The sequence below is a fragment of the Prosopis cineraria genome, unplaced genomic scaffold (genome assembly GCF_029017545.1).
Source record: "Prosopis cineraria cultivar Desert tree isolate PC_DT_omini unplaced genomic scaffold, ASM2901754v1 PC5, whole genome shotgun sequence".
NCBI lineage: Eukaryota > Viridiplantae > Streptophyta > Magnoliopsida > Fabales > Fabaceae > Prosopis > Prosopis cineraria.
Window position 1 is genome coordinate 34,837,445 of NW_026555336.1, and position 24,442 is coordinate 34,861,886.

Below are 24,442 nucleotides of genomic sequence, written 5' to 3' on the forward strand. Positions count from 1 at the left end.
AACAATGATAATTTATATAAATTTATTAATGATAGAAAATTTTTTAAAGATTTTAGAGGAATTAGGACATTTCAAGGGACCAAATTATCATTTAATATTTAAAAAGATTTTATTATCATTTTTTCTTAAAAAAATCATCTGAAATAGACTTTGATAGACAAAATATGCACTCTCTCTAGCTCTTTTATAAATTTTTCTTATCAACTTCATTAATATTAATATAGAAAAGTAAAATACATAAAAGTGTGTGAAATTTTAACTATATTCTTATAAAACAAAAACTCAAAAAGTGATATTCTATTATTTTTTTCTTATGAAGGATAATTTTAAAAGTAATTTTAAAAAAAATTAAAAAAAATATATAATTTATAAATAAGATTAAATTAACCTTTTAAAATATGCTCTGGAAATATGAGTAAGTATATTTGACAGGATATCTTTAGTAAAATTTCCAGTCCATGAGTACCTAGCCTTGAAACAAATTTTTCATTGTCACATGCTAGAATGCCTAGTGACTCGAGAAAAAAGCGTAAAACTTGTTACTGTGTTCAAAATTTTCAAATTCCCACCAAATAGTTCCATGAAAATTCACCAATCTGGGTCAGGACTATGTGGTCAAAGAAGTTTAATATATTCAATTATAAGTTCCCACAGTTTGGCCATTGCTTGGAAAGAATGGCAAGTTATAAAATTAGGCGATCCAACAGGCCTAACAAAAGAAAAATCAGATTTATTTTTCCAAAGATCTCAATCTGTTTGCCTTTTGGTTGCTTCGATCACAATTATTATCAACGGTATCATGCTGGAACATTTGCCGTCTGCTGGTTATATGATCATGCTGCCCCGCAGATTTACATTATTTATTGATGTTTGTTGTTTACCGTTTTTAGTTCCCTCTTTAACACAATTCTTTTCTTTTTGGGTAAAGTTAACACAATGGTTCAAGTGCCCCTTTTCTTTTTCCTTCTCCCTCCAGTCATCTCAAGGGTCCGTATCATCTCCAATGCCGTTTCAACTTTGGAGATTTTGCAGGGGACCAAATTACTAACCTCACAACAGTGTAATGAACAGAGTGTAATGAACAGGGGACCAATTTGAAGCAATACATCTGCCAGATGCTGCTTAAATCATACTAATGAAGGATTCAGAAAACACAGAGCATGTCCGGTAGATAGTAACGACAAAAGAACCAGATGCATCATACTGTTTACATAACAGATGTTACCAGAATCTGAAGTAAATAATAAGAGTTACAAATTGTCATGCCAAATGAAAAAAAAAAAAAAGAAAAAGAAAAGAAGGTAGGGCGTTTGTGTGAAATTTGACACAGTTACAGCATCTCTCATAGGCACAACACATGTGATTCTTCTTCCTCACTGGTAGGCTAATTCTTAATGTAATTAGAGTCTTCTTTGCCAGAGACAACTGGGAATTCATCATACTGATCAGCGAAACCATGTTTCTCAGCCATGCTCTTCAGAGAGGAGAAAACTTGGTACATGGAAGGTCTATCTTTAGGCCTAGAAACAACACAAGATATGGCAACCTTCATGAACTGGGTAAATTCATCCCCATGTTCAGGATTTTCATTGAACAATGCTTTATCTATGGCTTCTTTGGTTCTTCCTGTCAATGTTAACCAATTGACCCAATCCACTAAATTCCCTTTGAATCCTTCCCCTCCAGTGTTTACTTCCACTGGCTTCATCCCAGTGACCAATTCCAAAAGAACTACTCCAAAACCATAAACATCGCCTTTCAAGGAAGCAACCACGGTACTTGAATACTCAGGAGCAACATACCCAAACTCACCCAGATCTCCATTCACAAAGGAGCTATCATTGGGATCGCGAGTAACCACGAGCCTTGCCAATCCAAAATCCGTTATTCGAGCTTCAAAATCATAGTCAAGAAGGACAATATTTGAGCTGATGTTCTGGTGAACATAGGGAGGTTGACAAGCATGGTGAAGCCAAGCAAGTCCTCTGGCAGCACCTATCCCAATCCTGAGTCTCGTTGGCCAGTCCAAAAAACTATACTGACTATTATTACCATGACCATTTTTATGCAACTGAGAGTACAAGGTTCCATTGAACATGTGCTTGTACACCAGAAGCTTCTCTTCTTCCACCAAACAGAAACCCAAAAGAGGTACCAAATTGGGGTGTCTGAGCTGCCCCAACCTGTTCATCTCGGATCGGAATTGTTTCTCACCAAGTTTACAAGAATTAAGCCTCTTCACGGCAAGAGCTGATCCATCTCGCAGAACAGCCTTATAAGAGACGCCTGTTCTACTAGAAATCACAATATTTTCTGGGTGGAAGCTGTTGGTAGCAATTAGCAAATCAGCTAATCTGACTTTCACGATGGGTTTCTGGAACAAAGAAACTTGAGCAAGCTTGTGTGACTTCAACAACTCAATCCAATCGCCCACTTGCTTTCCACCACCAGAACCACTATACTCTTTCTTTTGCTCACTGATTCTCAGGAAGAACCACCACCAGAGAGCGAAACCCACAACTAAAGATCCCAAAGCTCCAACAGCACCAGCAGCAATAATAATCCCGAGACTTTTACGACTCAATCCACCACACTTTGATCCAATAGGTTTCCCACATAACCCACTGTTGCCATCAAAATCAGCTGCGTCAAATTTGGACAAATCCGGTGGAATAGAACCCGAGAGATCGTTATTGGCAACAGAGAGCTTCTTCAATCGGTCAAGCCGACCCAGTTCATAAGGGATCGAACCCGATAGCTTGTTATCATTTAGAACAAGTGTATTCAGGAACTTACAATTCACAATCTCGGGTGGGATGGAACCCGATATTTGGTTACTGGAGAGATCTAGGGTGACCAGATAAGGCAACCAGCTACAGATATACGAAGGGATCGAACCGGAGAGAGCGTTACCGGAGAGGACGAGGGTCTGGAGGCTTCGGCAATACTTGAGCGACTCAGGGAGTCTTCCCGCTAGCTGCATGTCACGGAGCTGAAGGCTTATGAGGCGGGTCTCCTTCTCGTTCCAGCAAGAAACACCGACGAGCTGGCAGATTGAGGACACGGAGGTGTTGGTGAAGCTCCAAGTGCTGAGTTTTCCATTTGGGTCGGAAAATGAGTTCTTGACACCTTCGAGGCAAACAACGTCATCCTCGATGGAAACAGAAAGCGATGAAAAATAAAGGAGAAAGATTAAAGCGGTGAGAAGGATGAAGTTCATGATGAACGAAATGGGGCTCACGTTTATGTTGTGAATGAGTGCTTTGGAGTTCATAATGAAGCAGAGGTTGAAGAGATTGGGACAGATAGAGAAAGGAGAGAGGGAGTACGCAGCTTTTTGACTACCAGTTGAAACGTTGAATCTTTTGGGATGTGCCTATAATTGGAAAGCATTCAAAGATGATACTAATGCGACGCCGTTTTTTATGTTAAAGATTCTTGGAAAAATCACACCTAGCGTCCTCCCAATATTAATTACAGATAAAAATTAATATGAGATGAATTATTATTAAAATAAAAATATTATTTATTTTTTAAATAAAATTTATTATTAATTTTTATTTATGATTAGTTTTCTTAAAAAGAGATAGATATGATATTTTCAAGGAACGCCATGTAGTTTTAGATTTAATTATGGTTTTGAGAAAAACATGATTGATTTCAGTTTTTTTTCTTTTAATATAAGTGCACGGAATGGTCAACCCCTCAAAGCTAAATTGTTGCATTTACACAAGGATTAGGGTTCTAATTTGTTTAAGTGACGATATTATCTGCTACGCCAGCTTTAGTTGATTTGATATCAGCTTTGTTATTTTCATTTTTTTGTTAATATTGAAGTTCAGTTTTTGTTTTTTTTTTTTTAAGATATTGTACTTTCTTTGCTAAGAATGTAGTTTAACATGTAAGGAATGAGGGAAGCCAAGTCCAAATATTTGGCCTCTCATAATAAAAACAGGTGGGGTTTAAATGTCTAGTTAGTTTAAGGTTTTTTTTTTTTTATCTCTTTGCAGAAATTATACAGTAAATTTTAAAAATATATACTTCTCTGTTAAAAAATATAAGATATTTTTAACTAAATCTAACCTCTCAATAAAGTAGTGACCTACTTTCAAATTAATCCTATCTTTTATACTTACCCATAGTAAACACCCTATAATAATATAAAGTAGTTCATTCAATAAGGGTACTTTTAAAAAAAGGCAATGATTATACTTCAAGAGACTAAAAATATTTTATATTTTTTAACATCTAACTCCTTAAAAAATATCTTATATTTTTTAATAGTGAGAGTAATATTTTATTTTTTTCCATGCATTTTAATGTTTGTAAATGCTAACTTATAATGTAGAATTTTCATCCAAACCAGCAGAGGTATAAAACCCGTTAACTCACTCCGTCTGAAAATTAACAAAGTTCTTAACTTTATCATTGCTAAACCTATTATCACCAGAGAAGTCAAAGAGTCAAGTTCAAAGCACACAAGCCTACATTAAATAAGGGTAATCTAAAAAATAAAATAAATATCTCATATGTTACCTTATAAAAATAACGAGAAAATCACCCCACCTTATGAAAATTAAAAAGGATAGGACATAGGAGGAGCATGCAAGTTGAGGCAAAATTACCATTGATTTTCATGGAAACAATTGTTTTCAAAGTTCTTTTTAAGAGAAAGTAGGGCCATGTTCTGCCCAACAAAATGCTTTCTTGGCCCAGGATAGCTTATCAATATGATCGGGCCAACCAAGTTTTAGAATTTGGGGTATACCCTTCTTTTTTAACAAAAAATAAAAAGGTTCTATGAAAAAAAATAAAAAATAAAAAATAAATAGTATTCTTAATCGTATAATTTAGTTAATTAGATAAGTTGCTTTTATTTTTTGACAAATTTTTTCTTCAAGTTTTGAAATTACTTTTTAAAGCCTATTATCTAGAATATTCTCTAAATATCTTCTATCATTGTTGCGTATATATTTCAATTATTATTAAAAAATATTATTTGATATTATTATATAATTATTAATCATTATTATGTCATCTATTTTCTTATTGTATATAATGTACCTTTTAGATTAATAATACATGTGACATTTTTCAATCATTCTTTGGTTTATCTCTCTTATCTCTAATAGTTTTCATGATTCTTTGGATTAATCTTGTTGATCTTCCTTCTAGTAAAACTCTTCTATAAAAACAAAGCTCATTTTGATGGCTCTTTGAAGCAATATAAGGCCTGCTTGGTGGCCTAAGGTTTCACTCAAGAGTCTAGTGTTAATTATAAGGAAACTTTTGCACTTATTGCCTTTACGACATTTGTTCACAGTCTTTTAGCCATTATTGCTGTTAAGTATTGGAGTCTTCATCAGATGGATGTTAAAAATGCCTTTTTGAATGGTGATATAGAGAAAGAAATGTATATGAAACCTCCACCTAAGTATTAACATCCAAAAATGAAGGTTTATTGTCTTTATTGGGCTCTATGTGAGCTTAAGCAAGCTCCCCATACATGATTTGCTAAGTTTAGTAATACTATGAGTTAACTAAGTTTCACATGTAGTCATCATGAGTTAGCTCTTTTTGTTCACTCTACTACTCGTGGTATTGCTTTGTTGTTGTTATATGTTAATGACATGATTATCATAGGTAATGATGATACAGGAGTCTAAGAGCTTAAGACATATTTGGGCCACAAATTCAAAATGAATGATCTTTGAAGACCAAACTATTTTCTTAGACTCGAAGTTCATTATGGGAGAGATGATATATCTCTTTCCTAGGTCAAGCATGTTATTAATTTGATATCTCAATCTCACCTTTCTAACAAGGAGATTGAAAAAACTCCTATTGAACTGTATGTTCACTATACTTCCATTAATGGCACCTTATTGAATAATCTCACTTGTTACCGCCAATTAACTAGGGGCCTTATCTATCTTATTGTGACTCATTCTGACATTGCTTATGTAGTCCTCATTGTTAACCAGTATATGTTAGAGCCTTAAACTGCTCATTAGATCATTCAGTGCATTAAAGGTACTCTGTATTTTGGGCTTCACTTCTTTGCTAACTCTTTTCTTGTACTACGAGCTTACTCTGATGCTAGCTAGGGTGGTGATCATGATGATCAACGGTCTACGACTAGTTTTTACATCTTCCTTGGCCATTCCCTTATCTCTTGGAGAAGTAAGAAGCAAACGTTAGCCTCTCGCTCTGATACTGAATTGGAATATTGTGTACTAGCAAACATGATTGCTGAGGTAGTTTGGCTCCGTTAGTTATTTGATGAGCTAGGAGTATCTCAAGCTTCTTCATAAACATCTATTATGATAGTTAAGCTACAATCAAGATTGCTCATAATGATATGTTTCATAAACAAACCAAACATATTGAGATCGACTGTTACTTTATTTAATAGTATATTGTTCAGGGCACCATTCAACTCGTTCCAATTCAAACCAAGCATTAGTCGACAAACTTGTTTACTAAATTTTTTCATCCAGGCCGCTTTCACTTTTTAGTAGACAAACTTAAGTTACTTTCTATTAAGCCATCTTGAGTTTGAGGAGAATATTATCTAGAATATTCTCCAAACATCTATTATCATTATTGTGTATATATCTCAATCATTATTAGGATATATTATTTGACATTATTATATAATTATTAGTCATTATTGTTCATCTATTTTCTTGGTGTATATAATCTACCCTTCAGATCAATAATACATACGATATTTCTCAATCATTCTCTGGTTTATTTCTCTTGTAACATCCTAAAAATTATCTTCTTGATTAATTAAGCTAATAAAGGTAAATATGTAAATTTAAGTACATATGGATTTGAAAATAATTAGAAAGAGCTTTAGGTTTAGCCTTTGGATTAGGTTTGAAAGTAAATTGGGTTACTCGAGCTCAAATTGTAGAGAAAAATTGAATTCTGGCCCATTGTGCATTATGCTGTAACATAAAAATTTAGGTTGTAGCATAATTTTCAAAATCAGTCTTTTAAAAATGTAAAAATTGTAAAAATCTCTCTCACTATTACCCGATTAACCCAATTCCAAGTAATTAAGAGATTATCTCAAAGTAAGACTGATAAATTTATCAAATTATGTAAATGAGATCCTAAGATTTTAATATTTAAAATAATCCCATACACTTTCAATATATCCAATCAAAGTCTAAAAATTGATGCGAAAGCCTAAAAATCGAAGAAATAATCAAAACATTTACATATAACTCAAAACAATAGACTATGCAAGAAAACTACACATGTGCCACAACTAATTGCTCTTGCCCCACGGCAAGAGGCACCATACACCGTGGTGCATTACACGAATTTGATAGCATTTTATTGTCAAATCGATAGCACAGGGATGAACTTTCAATGCATCCTTAACCTCTATTTGACATCCGATTGGGCTGATCTTAGTGTCTATGGAGAGCTTTCTCCTTGTACAAGTTTCACAACTAAATCATTTTTTACAAAAAGTTTGGGCACTCATTATAAATTTACTCCTTCACATCAACTCACATCTAAGGTACCCATACTCTAATAGATATGCCAAAAGCCTACACCAACCTTTAGACCATACTCAATGAACTATTTAAGACTCGTGCAACACACTACAAGCTAATTAACACACAATATCATAAATTCAACCCTCAATCCTTGATTTCACAAAAACATAAGGGGGAGGTAACTTTGCATTAAATTGTCAATATTCATTTAAAAAAATACACTTTACTCTACTTGTACTAGTATTTTAGCCTTATATAAGCCTTATAATCACATGTCAACAATTCAGGGCATGAAATACACACAATATTTTCATTTATAATACAAGTAGTTCAAATAATGGTATAAGTCCTAGTTGGCAAAATAACCATCAAAATACACATAAATAAAACTAAGAGGACTATAAATAGGATTTATTTAGAATGTTATGCCTCTGGTTGTTTTTCCCAATCCTGATTCGATAAGGTGTAACATCTAAACATTTTTTTAACCCTGATTTATTAACCTAATGAGAGTAGCTAGTGAGTTAATGAGGTGTGTGACTGGAGGGACTTAACTTGGCATAATTATTATGATTTCTGCCCTAAAAGTGGGTTTGAATCAATGGCGAGCCACCCAGGCAAGAAAAGAGGATGAAAAAGTGAAGAATTGTTTTCCGTGCTATATGCCACGGCACGTGGTTGGTCCACCACAACGCACGAAGATAATTTAAACATAACAGGCTCCTCTGTGCCATGCGCCACGGTGGAGGGCATCATATGCCGTGGCGCACGGCTAAAAATTAGATAAATTAGCTTGTGAGCTACATGAAAACAGAAGATAAAAAGAGAAAGAAAACAAAGAGCTTGGTTTTGACTTTGCTAGAGCACGACATTTAGTCATATTTTTGATAGATTAAAGCTCCCAAACATCTAAGGTAAGATTATAGTGCCTTCTTCTTCCTTTCTCTCCCTCATTTGTAATGATTTATGGTAGGGTTTGAGTTGGGAGATGGATTTTCAGTCCATAGGAGTATGGGTCTAATTCCATTGGTTAAAATAAGTTACATGGGAGTTGCTTAATGTATTGAAACACCACATTGATAATTTTAAAAGTGATTGGTCTATGGGAGCATTAAATATCCAAAAATTGATATTTATGAGGTAGTTGGAAGATGCTAATGTGAATTAATGATGGTTTAAGGTGTAATTAATGGTAATGTATATTAATATAATTAATGAGACCATTAGGTAAGAATGGGTATTGATTATGAGTTGATAAATATAGTGTATGTGGAGTTTATGTTGATAAAGTTTCAAGAGCTAGATAATGATGATATCCTTGTGATATTGTTGTAGAGAGGTTTATTTTGGCACCATTCGAGCTTGTTGAAGCTTTGGAAAGTCGGTATAGTAAGGGGTAAACCTTTGACCTCTTAAAGGTTTGAGGTAAATGTAAGAACTTAATTTTTATAGCTAAATGTTAATTGTATTTGTGAAATGTGATTTATGAGTTTAATTGATGATGCATATTGGTCAAGTGTTGATTTGTGAAATGTTTTCTTTTGAAAGAAAACCTTGATTCTACCACCCCTGATGTTTTATGAAATTAATTGTGATTTATTAATAGGGGTGAAGAATTGTGATGAAATATGTGTTAAAGTATGGAGCATTTGTGTTATGTGAGTTCATATGTTAAGAAATGACTGTTAATATGCATATTATGTGCGACATGTGCATAACATGATCATTGGCAGGAGTTCGCTTAGGGAAAGAAGTAGATTGGTTGAAAATCTACATGGTTTGACAGTGATTGTTGGAATCGAGGACTAACCTTGGCACTGACTATTGGAATCGGGAGGTAACCCTTATCCCATGGTTATTTCAGGATTATCCCACTTATTCTATGAAAGACTCGAACCTAACTAGTCTCTCTCGGTTTATGAGGAGGCTTGATTAGGGGTATGACACCCTATGATTGTTAGTATTAAGAAAAATTAGATTACATAAGTGAGTAAGTTAATCCTGACTCGATAACTCCTTACAAGTGGAAGGCTGGGTTAGTCCGTGAAGGGCATAGCCGCGTGATAACCACCGGTTTCGTGTCGGAGGTAACAAGAAGATATAAGATTGGCATATGATCATGCACATAAGCCTGACCACATGGTTGTTAGTTTTGTGGTCCGGCACGTGTCAAGGGCGCATGGTTGTTATTTTTGCAACCCTATATTATGTTTTTGTGAAATAACATGATATAGTGTTTTGTGATAAGCACAGTTACATGATTGCTAGTTTTGTGAACCGTGGCCTAATACTATGTGAATTATGTATTTATTTGCCTAATTGTATCTATTTACAATTAATATATAACTGTAAGGGTTAAATAAAACTTGGTTACTGAGTAGTTGTACTCACTCCTCAATTCTGTATATTTTAATGACCTAGCTCATCGAATCCGAGTTAGGGAAAACATACAGAGGCTTAGGATTAGTGGAGTAAATCTTCTATGTGCCTTTCTTTTGCTATTTACATGTGTATTTGTTAATGTCCCTGCCAACTAGGATAAATTATCATGATTGGTGCATTACTTACATAATTTTATATTTAACTAGTGTATTTTGTGCCCTGGGTTAGTAGTTTTGTTTGTGAAACCATGTATAGGGTCAAAATACTTGTGCAAGTAGGAATATATGTATTTTTGAGAAATATGAATGAAATGGTTGATTTTGTGTAATTTTTCCTCCCTCTCTATGTTTTGTGAAAACTGGAGTTGAGTGGTGATTTTGTGAAATAAACATTATTGGTTGAGTATGGTGTGTTGTACGAGTCTGTAAGAGTTTATTAAGTGTGGTCGAATGGTTTATGTAAGCTATTGGTATGTGTGGTTGAGTTGAAACACCCCATTTGAGAGATTTTGTGAAAAATATGGTCAAAATGAGTTTTGGTGTCCAACTTTTTATAGAAAATGAGTTTGAATATGAAACCTGTGCCATTAGCTAATGGCTATTAGTGGCTATATTCGTAACTTAGACTAACACGGCCTTTCATTTGTGAGAAGCCACCTGGCTAAGGTTAACTCATCCACTTATGTACCATGTTTTCCCTCAATACTAATAACCATTAGATGTCGTATCCCTAATCTAACCTCTTCATGAACCAATAGAGACTAGTTAGGTTTGAGTCTCTTAAAGAATAAGTAAGACAATCTCAAATCAATTATCAGACAATAGCTACCTTTAGATTTCAACGGTCGGTGCCAAGGCAAGCTTTCAATTTCAATTGTGAGCTGCCATTACTATATGAATTTATGAATCTACTCCTCTCCCTATGTGAACTCTTGCCAATGATCATGCTATGCACATATTATATATATTATGCAATTAAAGCAACAATCATATCATATCTCATCCATAACTCTATTTTCTCTACTCTGACATACTCCATATGTTAAATATTGCATATTGCTCATTTTCATAATATCATACTTGCAAATTATCATCACGAGTCATATAAATAAACATACATATTATTATTCCAAACAACTTAGCATAATGCCATACACACAATCACCACAATGCCAAAATTTATATCAAAGAGTTTTCAAACATCTAATAATTCTAAACAATCTCATTCAACAAATAATTAATTAACATACAACTATACAAACTAGACATCCCCCGATTACCTCAAATATTTAAGAAGTTAAAGGTTTTTCTCTTAAAATACCAACTTTCAAAGCTTCTTCTCAAGTTTGAATGGTGCTAGTTGGGTTAATTTGCAATCATATCATAAGGACAAACATTATTATCTCATTTTTGGGCAATTTTCAACACCATAACTTCATATACTCCCTTTCAACAAAGCCATAAACTCACTCCCAATTATACCTAATGAGTTTATTAAGTTTCAACAATCATACTGTCATTAAAGAGCATTTAAACTACCATTAATGGTTACCAACATTCCCAACAAACATATTTATTGCTATTTTTGGATATTAATGGCCCTCAACAACTAACAACTCTCAAATCATTAATATAAGGTTTAAATATTCTAAACAACCCTTGTTACATCTATTTTAGCCAATGAGTTTGGACCTATAGCTCATGTGGATCGAAATTCACTCTTCGAACTCTAACCCTAACTTTAACCTTTATGAAAATGGAAGAAAATGGGAGGGAAAAGCATAATGTACTTACTTTGTGAGTTAGGAAGTTTTAAAATATCTCTAGTAGGTCCTAAATTCGCACCCTAACAAAGTAATGGGTGTGCTTTTCGTTTTCTCCTCTTTCCCTCCTTTGGTTTTTTTACACAAACACAAATTGGTTTAACTATAATTTTGGCAGTGCACCGTGGCATATGGTACAAAGAGGCCTAGCTCACATTGGTTGCCTCTGTGCATTGTGGTCTACAATCCTCACGCTGTGACAAGTGGTACAGAGAACCTTTCTTCAATTCTTCTCCTCTTTTGATACCTAAATAGCTTGACTTCACTTCGAACCTATATTTAAGGCTGAAATCATAATTAATTACACAAATTAAACCTCTCTGACTACACGCCACATTAATTCACTAAATTACCCTCATTAAGCTTAGTTAATCAATTTTAAATCTTTAAGATGTTATAAAAATAGTTCAAAAATAAAGGAAAACATTAGAAAATAGAGAGAGGGTGACAAAGAGAGTATTTTCTCTATTAAGGCATTAAATTTTGGGCATTGTAGAGGTAATTGGAGCTTGATTTACCTAGATATGTCTTTCTTATCTCTTCTTCTCTTTGCACATTTTAGAAGTGGATTTGAGGTTGGGAGATGAGGATTTTCAAAACCTAAGGCTATTAGTTTGAACCCATTAGTTTAAGTGGGACTAATGAGAGTTGTTTAAGTTGTTTAAACTTAGCTTTGATGAGTTTGAGCATCTTTAAGCCTAGGCTCATTAGTATGGATGAAATTATTCCCTAAAGTACCATAAATGATAGTGTTTGAGGTAGGTGATTGCCATTGATATTAATTAAGGATTGTGTTAGTTACAGCTAATAAGATTAATGTACCTAATATGGTAATTAAACTCAACAGTTGAGAGTTTTAAATGATTAAAGTATTTAAATTTGAGAGTTGAAAATGAGTCACTTGTGACATTAATGATGGTTTTGGATTATTAGATCACATATTAGTGATTATTTAAGTTGTTGAGAGTTAAATAAAGTTAATGAGAGTTAAGAAACTCATTGGATGTGAGGTTGATGTTGTAATTAAAAATTTGGTTATTTAAAGTATGAAATTAGATGTTGAAAGTGGTGATTTTGATGATTATTAATGATCCATGTTAATGTCAATTGCAGACTAACCTCACGAAGCATCAAAGAGCTTGAGTTTTGCTCGAAAGCAAGTGGTAAAGACGGGTCAGCCTTCGACCTCTTAAAGGTTTGAGGTAATCAAGAGAAATTTAATTTATACATTTATGTATTTAATTGATTATCATTGAAAAGTTTTAATTGATGAACATGTGATATTCCTAAAACTAAGTGTTGATATAAATGGTGACAAAATGACAAGTTTTATGTGATATGTATAAATGTGGTTGAATTAATAAAAATGATGTTTCAATGTGTGTGCGTGCACGTGTAAGTGTGTGTGTATTTTGAGTTGTTAAGTAAGTACGATTAGATGAAAATTATGAATTAAGATATTGCCTGAATGTGATTGTGTTGAGTAAAATGTTGAGTATGTTATGATGAAAATGGTGTCAATAATTTGTATGCTATTAATGAATAAGAATATGCATGCTACATGTTATATAGTTATATATGGCATGATCACATGAGGTGGGAGTTCACTTATAAGGAGACGAATAGATACTGTAAATCCATATGGTATGGGTGTCTTATTGCTAGAATCGAAGGTCAACTTGGTTGCCAACTATTAGAATCAGGAGGTAGCTATTGTTCCATTACTATTGAGGGACTGTCCCACATGTTCTTTGAAGGATTAAAACCTAACTAGTATCCATTTGCTTATGAGGAGGTTAGCTTAGGGTTATAACATTTCATAGTTGTTAGTATTAAGGAAAATCATGTCTTATAAGTAAGTATAGTAGCCTTAACCGGAAAACTCCTTACAAGTGGACATAGCCTACTAATTAGCCACCGGTTTCATGTCGGAGGTATCGGTAAGGTATAAGTTTAATATTGATCATGCATATCATATTTCAGCCATATGGTTATTATTATTATGGGCTAGCATAATTTGATAGAGGCACATGGTTATTAGTATTATAATCCCATATATGTTTTTATGCATATTATTATATGACCATATTGTTGTTATTTTTATGGTCTGTATGTCTTACAAGGGGCATATGGTTGCTATTACCACCCTTGCATGATAAATAATCTAATATCACATCATTGTTAATTTTATAACTATATGAATTGAATGGTTTAATATGTGAACATTTTTTATTTGAATATGCCATTTGTATCACTATGATTAATTGACATGTATTTGTATAAGTTAGATTAATCTTGGTGTGATTGGTTAGGTAGTTTTGGAGGGAAAAGATACTCCCTTTCCTTCATTTGATTAAGAAATTTTGGAGGAAACTCCCCTTCTCTATATTGCTCCCCTCCCATTTATGCTATGTTTGGTTAGAGGAGAGGGAGGGGAAGGATTTTAGTGGAGGGGAGGGGAGGAAAAAGAGGGGAGCGAGCCCCCTATTTAGGGTGGAGGTTTTAGAGGGAAGAAGAGGGAAAATTTTCCTCTCCTCCACTTTGCCAAACAAAGGGAAAAGCTAAGAGAGAAAAAGAGAGGGTGCCACACATGCGAGGTGAGACAGAGCATGGTGAAGACACAGCATGATGAGCGACATTGGGGATAATGAGATGGGAAAGAAAAAAAATTTATACTCAAAGGAAAGCATGAATATAAAAATTAATTATGCTAGAGATTTTTCATTTTTTAAAAAAAAAGTATTTTAGCCATTCTTGACTCCTAAGCTTTTTTTTTTTTTCCTGCATAGTTACTCATTTTTTTACACAGTTTGCTGCTAATATACATGGGCATAGACAATATTATATATGGATATTAGAGTAAATTATTTATTACCTCCCCTCCCCTCCCCTCCTAAACCAAACAAATTAAAAGATTACTAAAATTTTCCTTTTCTCTTCTCCATCCAAACCAAATAAGGTAACATAAAAATATTATCCTCTCCTCTCCGTCAAACCAAACATACAGCCTTAAATAGTGGAAACAACTTAAAACCACTTACGCATACCATTTCCAATCACAACTGTAAGTGGTAGTTTTTTTTAAAAAAAAAAAACATAACGATTACCACTTTCTTCTTCCCTTTCTCTACATCTACGTTCAATCCAAGATCGCTCTTGGAGTGACCACCTCTCGATCAAGCAACTTGGTGCATTGCTTTAGAGGACTAAATCCCGTTATAGATACTAATAAAGCATAGGTATGAATCATTAGGTTCATTCACTTCATTGTTCAGTTTCCCTCTTAAGATGCATCAGGTAGGTTAAAGCATGAGAACAAAATGCTTATTAATGTTTACTTAGATTTGGGTTTAGATGTCAGAATAGACAAAATTGTTACGATTTATCTTCATCAAGGTTTTCTTTTGGTCATTTGATTGATCTTATCTTTTAATTAGATGCCCACTATATTTTATGTGCGGGTGATGTCAGTATATATAAAAAAAGGAAGTATGGAACAGGTTTGTATCTTTGCCCTCATATTATTCCTGTGCTGGTAGATGAATTCAAGTCCTTTTTCTTGTCGTGCAAATTCACGAAAGCTCTTTGCAAATTGCACAAGCTAATCGGGATGAATTTTTGTTTTCGTCCCCCAGTTACTAAAACAATGAATTAAATTTATGAGTGAATACAATAATTTTCCTTTCGTTTTTCTAAAATTATAGAGATTTACTCTCTATTTTTAAAACCTACATTTTAGTCCAATATTTAATATTGTTAGGAATATTCCATTAGATAGTATAAAATATTTAAATTTTTATTTGCAATTGTGTTAAAAGTTTTAAAATTATTCATTTACCCGTATGATCTAACTGTCTACTCTCTCAACCAATTTTAAAAAAATTTAAATAATTAAGTATGTATATTCAAATAAGTAATTTTAAAATTTTTTTGTCAAAATTAATGAAATTTAAAGAATAATTAACATATTTCTAAATTATATTAATTTATTTGTTATATTAATTTTTTATTTCATAAATTTTTTAACCGCGCTGCGTGTTTAAATATTATTTTAGCTAATTTATTTATCAAAATTTTTTAAAAAAATACTAAATAAATAAATTTTATAATTATACAATTTTAAATATAAATAAAAATGTAATAAAACATGCACTGATTTTTTGGATAATTTAAATAATTTTTAGATAATATTTATATTTAAAGAGGAGTATTTTTGTTTAACATTTATGATTTAATGGGAGGTTGATATATGTTTCAATAGAATGGAAGTATATATGACTAAGGTAAAATAGGGGGAAACTCAGTATCTAATTCTAAATTTATAAATAACTTAATTCTAAAGATACAAAAATCCAAATACCCCTGCTATGGTTTGAATAAATTGTATCGAAAGTTTGGATACTATAAAGGCTACAAAAGACAATTTTTTATTTGGAATAATCATGTAGTTTAATTTATAAATGTCAACAATATTAGAAAGTTTATTTTAAAAATTATTTTTACTTAACAACATTTTATATTTTAAATAATTAACAAATATTATCATTTACTTTTTAAAAAAAAAAATTCAACCCGTGCGAGCCACATACTATCTTTCCTAATAAGAAATCCATGCTTGGAATAAGAAGAAAAGCAACATATAAGGAATGATAAAGGTAATTGAATTGAAGGCTTCCTTAAAAATCTTGATTATCAATCCAACATAATAGTTGAGCTTATAGAGATATTGAGAAGTCTAAACATTGGCTAGAATACTAAGATTCCCAGAGTTAATGTTTATTTATATTACATGAAGGCTCTTTCTCTCATTGAATGTAACTTCTCTCATAACCACCCTCTCTCAACAGTCATCAAAAATATTAAAAATCTCACTATGAAAGATTGAGAGATCACTTTTGATTATTTTTATAAAAAAGATAATTGATACACTGATCTTTTAGCTCATAAAGTTTCGAGCAAGAATTTTAATATTACCTCATTTGATAACCTGTCCATGGATAGTAGAAGTCTCACAATTTTTAACATGACCTAAACTTAATCTCCTTACATGATTTATACCATGGCCTTATATTAAAAAAAAAAAAAAGCAACATATAGATTCTACAGTGACCTCTTTTCTTTATGGTGGATGTAGAAAGAGACACCATCACAGCAAGAGCTAAAAGTGAGGAGAAAGAAAGCAAAATATATTATATTATCTGATTCAAATCTTCCCAAGTTGAGATTAGTGAAATTTTGTCAAAATTTTGTCAATACTTTTATTCATTTTATTATTCTTTATAAAATATAAAATCTTCTATCTTTTTTTTTTTAAAGGAAAAGTTCACACAAATTTACCAGTTTCAGTTTCAGAGAATTTGAATCCTAATATTATATTTTTTTTTGCCAAATCATATAATCTATTTTAAATTTCAAAAATTTATTGTTTATGATTTTTCTGATATGAATAAAGGAGTGCTTGTGTAACAAATATTGTATAATATGATGAAACGAGTCAAGCATTTGGATTGACTTCCATTTTAGTTTGAAGGTTCGAAATTCAACTCTCGTTTATGTTATAATTTAGTTGAAAAAAGCTACTATTTGCTACCAACAATTCAAAAAAGATAATCTTTATGAGCGATCACCAATGCACCACTTATTCAAATATGCTTTCTGTTTTGTTCCCCCCCCCCCCTCCCCCAAAAAAAAAATGCCTTCTTGCTGGTGCACACTGTTTCCGTCTCTTTAAACGCTTGCTGACAATAACTGATTTCCCTAAAGTCCTGGCTGCAAAAAAAACCAGGGAATGATAGCCTTTTGTCGTCAAGGAATTAGATTTCTTTCAAGATTTAAGATTCCCAAATTCATCCATTCCCTAATTCCATCCAATAATTAATTTCCGTGCCTCGTATGATCTATATAATATATATATATATATATATACACATATTCTGGTGGACTCAAGACTCTTTAGGTGAAATATTATATTCGAATCTATTTTAATGTGTGTGATTGGTAAAATAATAAAGTATAACTTTCTCTCTTTGTACACTAATTCTTGTAATTATTGAATATCCGAAAGTCTCCGGCTATTATAAAAAAAAAAAAAGGTTATCTTTTCCTCATCCTTTCTTGAAGTATCTTCTTTTTTGAAAGCTGACGTGCGTGATCGAATGACTTTATATCCCTTTTGAAATTGGCCTGTTTAAATTCTCATTCTGCTCATGTAGATCTCTTTATGAGAGAGATCTATCTAGCTCATCGACCACTTCTTTTTATCTTCCTCATCAACCCTATCCCATGGCGATCGATGAGTACTGCGGAAACAACAGGAAAAAATCCTCGTCGTCGTCGTCCTCATCATCACTCTATGAAGTTTCGATGTTGCTGGTATCAAACATCATCAGACTATCATGTCGCAGCTTATTCGGTGACCAAAGTTTCCCGCTAAACCATGGTCATGATCCACCACAACCAGAAGATCATGAAAGATTATCAGAGCCTAATTACGATCCTTTCCCAAAGTCATCGACGACACGAGTGAAGACATCAGAACAGGTTGGTCAAACCTTAACGAGGCATGAAACTAATGACGACGTTGATGCTCAAGCTGGCAGCTATATCAACCAAGTTCGTGAAAAGATCAATGGGAATCATGTTAATTAATAGTACTTTTACTTCTCTGGTGATTCTTCGTCTGACAAAAAATTCGTTGGTGTCATATCATTATCTTCTATGGTTCTATGGTCTAATTAATTAATTAGCCCCTGGAATGTTACTGAAGTTTCGCTATCCTCCTATATATTGTATATAATCCTAGTGAAAATTGGATGTTTACAACTGAAGTAATATAATTACTTAGATATGGAAATTCCTAAATATTTTTGTTGCTGCAAAAGCCAGTATATCTCTTTTATTGAAAGATACTCATGAACCACATAAGGTTTTAGATCAATGATAATTAAGAATGTTGGTGGTGTGCTGATATGATTAAGTTCAAAGTTCAAACTCTTCTTGTACATGCATAGTAAAAATAATAGAGTGCTTGCCCCTCTTTTGGCCACTAAATAAAATATTCAAGATCCAAGAATGGTATCAATGGGTAACCAAGAAATAATGGGTACTCTCTATATTTTTATGAAGTATATAAATTAAATAAATTCCATTATTTCATGGGAAATAATAGATAGGTCCTAAAAGATTAATTAATTCTAATTAAGTCCCAAAGCATTAAATTTCAAAAATTTACAAATTTGGCTATCAATTTTGCAATTTCATTATAATGAATTAGCAACTTGTGTTTTAATTTTTTTAAAAAAACTAATTTATTTATTCTTCAACTATATTAAAATTTAAAAAATAAATTATAAATTATTCACAACGAAGTTACAAAATTGAAAGCCGATACTCTTGTAGTTTGGAACTTTGAGACTAAATTTGAATTAATTGACATCTTAATTTGGGACCTATCTATCATTCTCCCTTATTTCATTGCTTAATAAGTATCATGTGCCTCCTTGAAACCTTTGATATATATTGATATTATTAACAAATACATTTAACACTCTCATTTCAAAATAAGTATTATTTTGCATTTTTTATAATTTAATTTCTTTTCAAAAATATATGCTTGTCATCTTTGAATTTTAAGGAAGTGTTATGTTTTAAATTAACCTCAATAATATTTCAGTCTACTCCATATCTAAGAGGCTATTCAAGTAAAGAATATTTTAGTTTTGTATCATTAAATTTGACTATAATTTAAATTACTAAATTAATTCTTGATTTGCATAAAATACCTTGAAAAGATATGTTCAAAAAAAAAAAAGGAGTGCTTATACATGATCAGCTCCTACACAGCAGCCAAAGTCAATATAATCTATGTTTGTTGCTTTGCATATTGCATTTGATTACTGCCTCATTGTTCAACCATTTTAATTAACTTATTTGATAATTTTGAAGCCTTTTAACCATGGAGATAATTTATGAGAACCCATGCACAATTGGATATTAATAAACATACATGTACCAAGTTTAAATAATATATATATGCTTTTTTTTTGCCAAAGTCTAAATAATTTAATATATATCACACAGTACAATCTTACCTTATTTTAAAATAATGTTCGTTAAATTTTTTTCTAATTTTCCAAAATACTTCTGATTTTAGAATCCCAAGGAAACATTAATTTATTTTACTATCTTCCATTCATTAACACCCCAATCTATTCTAATTGTAGTAGTGTATTTAACACATAATGTAAATCGAAGGTGTTTCAGTAAAATATCATTAAAATTTACTGCTTTGTAATCTTATTATAGTTGACATTTTAAAAGGTTTTCCTTTATACTAAGCATACTCTCTCCCAACTATAATACATAGGCCATCTACTAAAAACTCTACTTAATCCAAAATATAAAGTATTAGCTAATTTTATAATTATTTTTCAATTTTCAATTATATCCTTGTTTCATTCATTTCTTTTTTTTGGAAAAAATGATACTTTGAAATTTCAATTATCATGATTAAAGTATTTATATACTCCCTCTCGACCACAATATAAGCTGCTTTCTAACAGCACCCCTTGGTTCAAAATACAGGTTTCAACTAACATTTTTTGCAAAGAATGAATTAGTTAATAATAATTTATACTGTGGAGATAAGATAGAGTAGTATATTTAATGAGAATATAATACTATAATTAGAAACATATTGTAAATTTTTTAAAAAAATTAAAATTTCACCTGCTATTTTTTAGGATTAAGGTTTAATTTTGCTCCTATACTTATTTTTTAAAAATGTTATGTATCTTATACTCTTAAGTGAGATAATTTTGCCCATGAACTATTTTTCAGAGCAAAAACCCCATTTCATTAACCAACCATTAATTTTTTATTTTTTGCTGACGTGGCAGATATGTGGAGTCCACGCACAGTGACATGTAACACATGGCAAGTCTTTTGGTGTTAATTTGCCCTCAAACTCTTTTTTTATAAACACTAGGCACCTTAAAGTCTTTTTCTTGAGGCATTGGGCATCCTGAAATCTTGTTAAAATAAAATTAAATAAATATTATTAAAATATTAAGTATTTAAATATTATTATTTAAAATATTACACCATCTAATTTAATATTTTTATATTTAAATATTATTTTTGCTAGCATTTTATAAATTTATAGATGACTCACTTATGATTTAATTCTTCAACTTTTAAATCACTTACAAATTAGTTCCTAAATTTTTATTAATTTTTTTCATGTTAGTTTATATTTCACATCAATAAGCAAGAGGAGGGTATTTTAGGATAATATATGAGCAAATTTTTATCTCTCTTATTTGATACGAAATTTTTTAAAAAAAAATTAAAAATAAGGACCGAATTATAGGTGAAATAAAAGTTAAAGGATTAAGTCGCAACGAGTTATAATTGAGAGACTGAGTCGCAGTGAGTTATAATTGAGAAATTGAGTTACAAGTGAGTTAAAAGTTAAAAGATTAAAAAATTAATTTTTTTAAAATAAATATAAAGACAAAATTAAACTTTAATCTTATTTTTTAAACACCTTAAAAAAGTTACCAATAACTTAATATGACATGGGAATAAGTCACGGTTCCAGAAGTCTAGAGCATTAATTTTGTATGAATACCATTGCATTGACAGTTATTTTGTTGACCTTCTCTTATAGAAAAGAATGGTGTTAATAATTACGGAGAGTGTGAATGTAATGAACACGTATTACTCCGGTGATCCCCGGCAATTCAACCCAAAATAGTCAAAATTTGATATGACTCTAAATACCACGTGGTTTGATTTTGAAACGAAAAAAAAAAAAAGGAGATGGACTAATAATAACCAAAACCATGTCGCACGTCAACCAAGAAAACCTGGTAGGTCAGATTGGAGAATACCTAGGCACAGAGCATGACAACAGTGACCCTGGATATACCTAGTGTGAAATAACATCTTAAACTGAAATGAAAAGATTAAAAAAACCCACAAAAAAATCTAACATAAATTTGGTTTCTTTTACCAAATTTAAATTTGGAACAAGAACGCTATATTGCACCCCCAAAAAAAGGTAAAATCTATGCTTTTCCTCTGAAATATTTCTTATAGCTTTTGAACCATGTAAATTTTTTTCTTGATAATTGTTTGTATTAAAATTTAAAAGAGACACGCAGGCTGCATTCGTGATTCTTTTAATATCTTTTTATCAAAAAGAAATGAAGGACAAAAATTCAAATTATACGAAGAGCAATTTCTTTCTTTTTTCTGTTCTTTATTTTTTAATGAAGTGATTCCAATTTCGATGGTGTGGTTCACTGGTTCCTGTGGTGCCGAATTAAAAATTCATGCACGACTGGGGAATAAACAGGCCAATCACATCGTATGAGTATCTGATGCCCTATCATCATCGTCATTCATCACCTCGCACATACAATACAACTCCTAAAAGCAAGGCCGACAAATATGCACTTCCTCCCTCCCTCTGTATAAAAAAATTTTTTGAATTTTTTTTTATCTTTAAATATAAAAAATTGTAAGGAATTAAGGATATTTTTTAATGAACATATCCTTATATCTTTATTAAATTAAAAAAATAAATACTTTTATTAATTTATTTTAAAAAAATATTTTTTTATTTCTAATAGTTAGAAATAAAATTAAAATATTATTATACTTTTAATTAAATAATAATTTTTTATTAGTTGGATTAAAAACGTCTTACTATATACAGAACTGAGAGAATATATTAAAATTTCAAACCCACATCTTCTCTCTCTACCCCTGTTGCTCTGTACAATCTGCCCCAATATTATAATCTTCCAGAACTCTCCGGCACAGCCCTGAGCCATTTCCAAGTCTTCGAAGTTCATACAATTTCCCTCCGCTATCATCTTTTCTTTTTCCTAATCTTCAAGCAACACTAATCATGCTACTGCGATCACCGCCACCGCTTAGCTTCCCTGAAATCACCTCCAAAGCCAACGCCGACGTCCTGCTACTTGTCGTCGACGACTTCTCCTTGCTCGCCGGCAGAGAGACGGCCACGTAACCTTTCTCTTTCAAGTTTAAATTCGCCATGTTCGACGATGGAGCAATTGGCAGGATCGGCGTTGGCCTTATTAATTTAGCTCCCGTCGGAGACATCGGCGGGGACAGCGTCATCTGAAAAGCAGAACCGTTGAAGCTAGCGGAATGGGGATATTTGGGCGGGACCGCTTCTTGGTGGATTCTACCTCCTTCCACTGCCGTTGAAGATTCCATAACCTGGAATCGATAAATCACTTCTGATAAATGCAAATATATATCGGTAAACAACAAAGGATAGCATAGAATGAAAACGAAGGATTAAATACCGTATCGGTGGTGATATCAAACAGACTAGATCTCCGGCGTCTCCTGTTCTGGTGATGGCGGCGGAGGAAGTACTTCTGAGCATGACTGGCTACCTGAGTTGGTGTCCGAGTTCTCACGAAGTTTCTAGAAATCCCTCTCCAATCACCTTTACCGACCTGCCGGAGCCCCAAGAGGAATAGCCTATGCTCCTCCTCCGTCCATGGAACACCTACACAGAACCAAGCAATCGGAAAGCCAAATAATCTATCCCCAGACCCAAACAAAGCCAACATAAATCAATCATATTATAATACAAACACGCAATACGGTTACGGACCTCTCTTTCGCTCGCGGCTGCGACCAGAAGCGTGAACGACATCATCGGAGACGTAATCGGCATCGGCGTTGGGATCCTGAGGCGCCGGCTGTTCGTACTGTGATAGATCGGTCATGCTAGCGCTCTTCCTGAACGAGTTCCCTTGCGTGACTCGCACTCCGAACAGTAAGATACTGTTCTCGCCAGTGCCGCTGTTGCCGTCGGCGCATGTTCGGGAGTTGTGGCCGGTGGTGCCACACTGTGAGCACGTGCGAGGCATCATCTTGTTCTAAAATTCACAGCCAAGAACGGTGCGACTCGTACTTACGAGCGAAGACTCTGGTTTATTCTGCTTTTGTTGTCTCAATCCATGAAAAGCGAAGAGGGTGTAGCAACAGAGAGAGAGAGAGAGAGAGAGAGGTGATTTCTAGGGTTTGTGTATCTTTCTGGTAGAGCTGCCGTACGTGAGGGCGGGATTAAATAGGGTTTGCACCGAGGAAGTGAAAGAGGGGGGAAGGGGGGAATGATACTGTGTGGCGTAGGTGCAGTGATTATTATATACTGAACGTCGTCTTTTCACTGTTTGTATACAGGGTCATGAATCAGGACCGTCTATTTGCTCGGTACGCACGAGGCCAAATGTCAGACATAGACGGTCATCGTTGTCCGATCATAATTACAGTAAAAAAAAAGAAAAACCACTAAGAAATGGTAACAGAGAAAATTATGCTATTATTATCTTCCATGTTATCCTAGGTAGATGCTCTTTGCCGTGATTAAGAATTTTAAGATGCATCCTTTTGGGAGATTATTATTTAAAAAAATTTAATTTTTTAATCATTCAAATTATAAATCACTTTTAACTCAACTCTTTATTATATTTCATTGTAATTCAATTATTCAACTATAATTTATTACTATTTAATCTTTCAATTTTTGATTTAATTATGACTTAACCTTTCAATTTTAAACTCTTCCTTGTCCCAATCCCTTACCTTTTGTTAGCTCTCTCTTTTTATATTAATTTAGATCCCACATTAAAAAATAAATTAAGGACAAATTTTGAGTTAAAAGTTT

At 32.6% G+C, this 24,442-nt stretch overlaps 2 protein-coding genes across 2 annotated transcripts; both read right to left on the minus strand.

Annotated features, from left to right (window-relative positions):
* Positions 1–1,143: 1,143 nt before the first annotated feature.
* LOC129311771 (probable inactive receptor kinase At1g27190) lies at positions 1,144–3,327 on the minus strand. The gene has a single exon (XM_054954225.1). The coding sequence runs from the start codon at positions 3,272–3,274 to the stop codon at positions 1,385–1,387; it is 1,890 nt and encodes a 629-aa protein (XP_054810200.1). The 5' UTR covers positions 3,275–3,327; the 3' UTR covers positions 1,144–1,384.
* A 19,041-nt stretch (positions 3,328–22,368) lies between these two features.
* LOC129311674 (transcription factor MYB1R1) lies at positions 22,369–23,820 on the minus strand. Its single transcript, XM_054954071.1, has 3 exons — positions 23,387–23,820; positions 23,070–23,278; positions 22,369–22,980 (listed from the first exon to the last, which is right to left on the minus strand). Exons 1-3 carry the CDS (start codon positions 23,646–23,648, stop codon positions 22,627–22,629), a joined length of 825 nt encoding a protein of 274 aa, XP_054810046.1. The 5' UTR covers positions 23,649–23,820; the 3' UTR covers positions 22,369–22,626.
* Between the last annotated feature and the right edge of the window lie 622 nt (positions 23,821–24,442).

What these genes read in the sequence shown, in the direction of transcription:
- LOC129311771 (XM_054954225.1), bottom strand. Translation starts at nt 3,274, where the DNA reads ATGAACTCCAAAGCACTCATTCACAACATAAACGTGAGCCCCATTTCG.
- LOC129311674 (XM_054954071.1), bottom strand. Translation starts at nt 23,648, where the DNA reads ATGATGCCTCGCACGTGCTCACAGTGTGGCACCACCGGCCACAACTCC. An exon ending in CAGCCGCGAGCGAAAGAGAG is followed by an intron (nt 23,279 to 23,386) that starts GTCCGTAACCGT and finishes GGTTCTGTGTAG; the next exon opens with GTGTTCCATGGACGGAGGAG. An exon ending in TTGATATCACCACCGATACG is followed by an intron (nt 22,981 to 23,069) that starts GTATTTAATCCT and finishes TATCGATTCCAG; the next exon opens with GTTATGGAATCTTCAACGGC.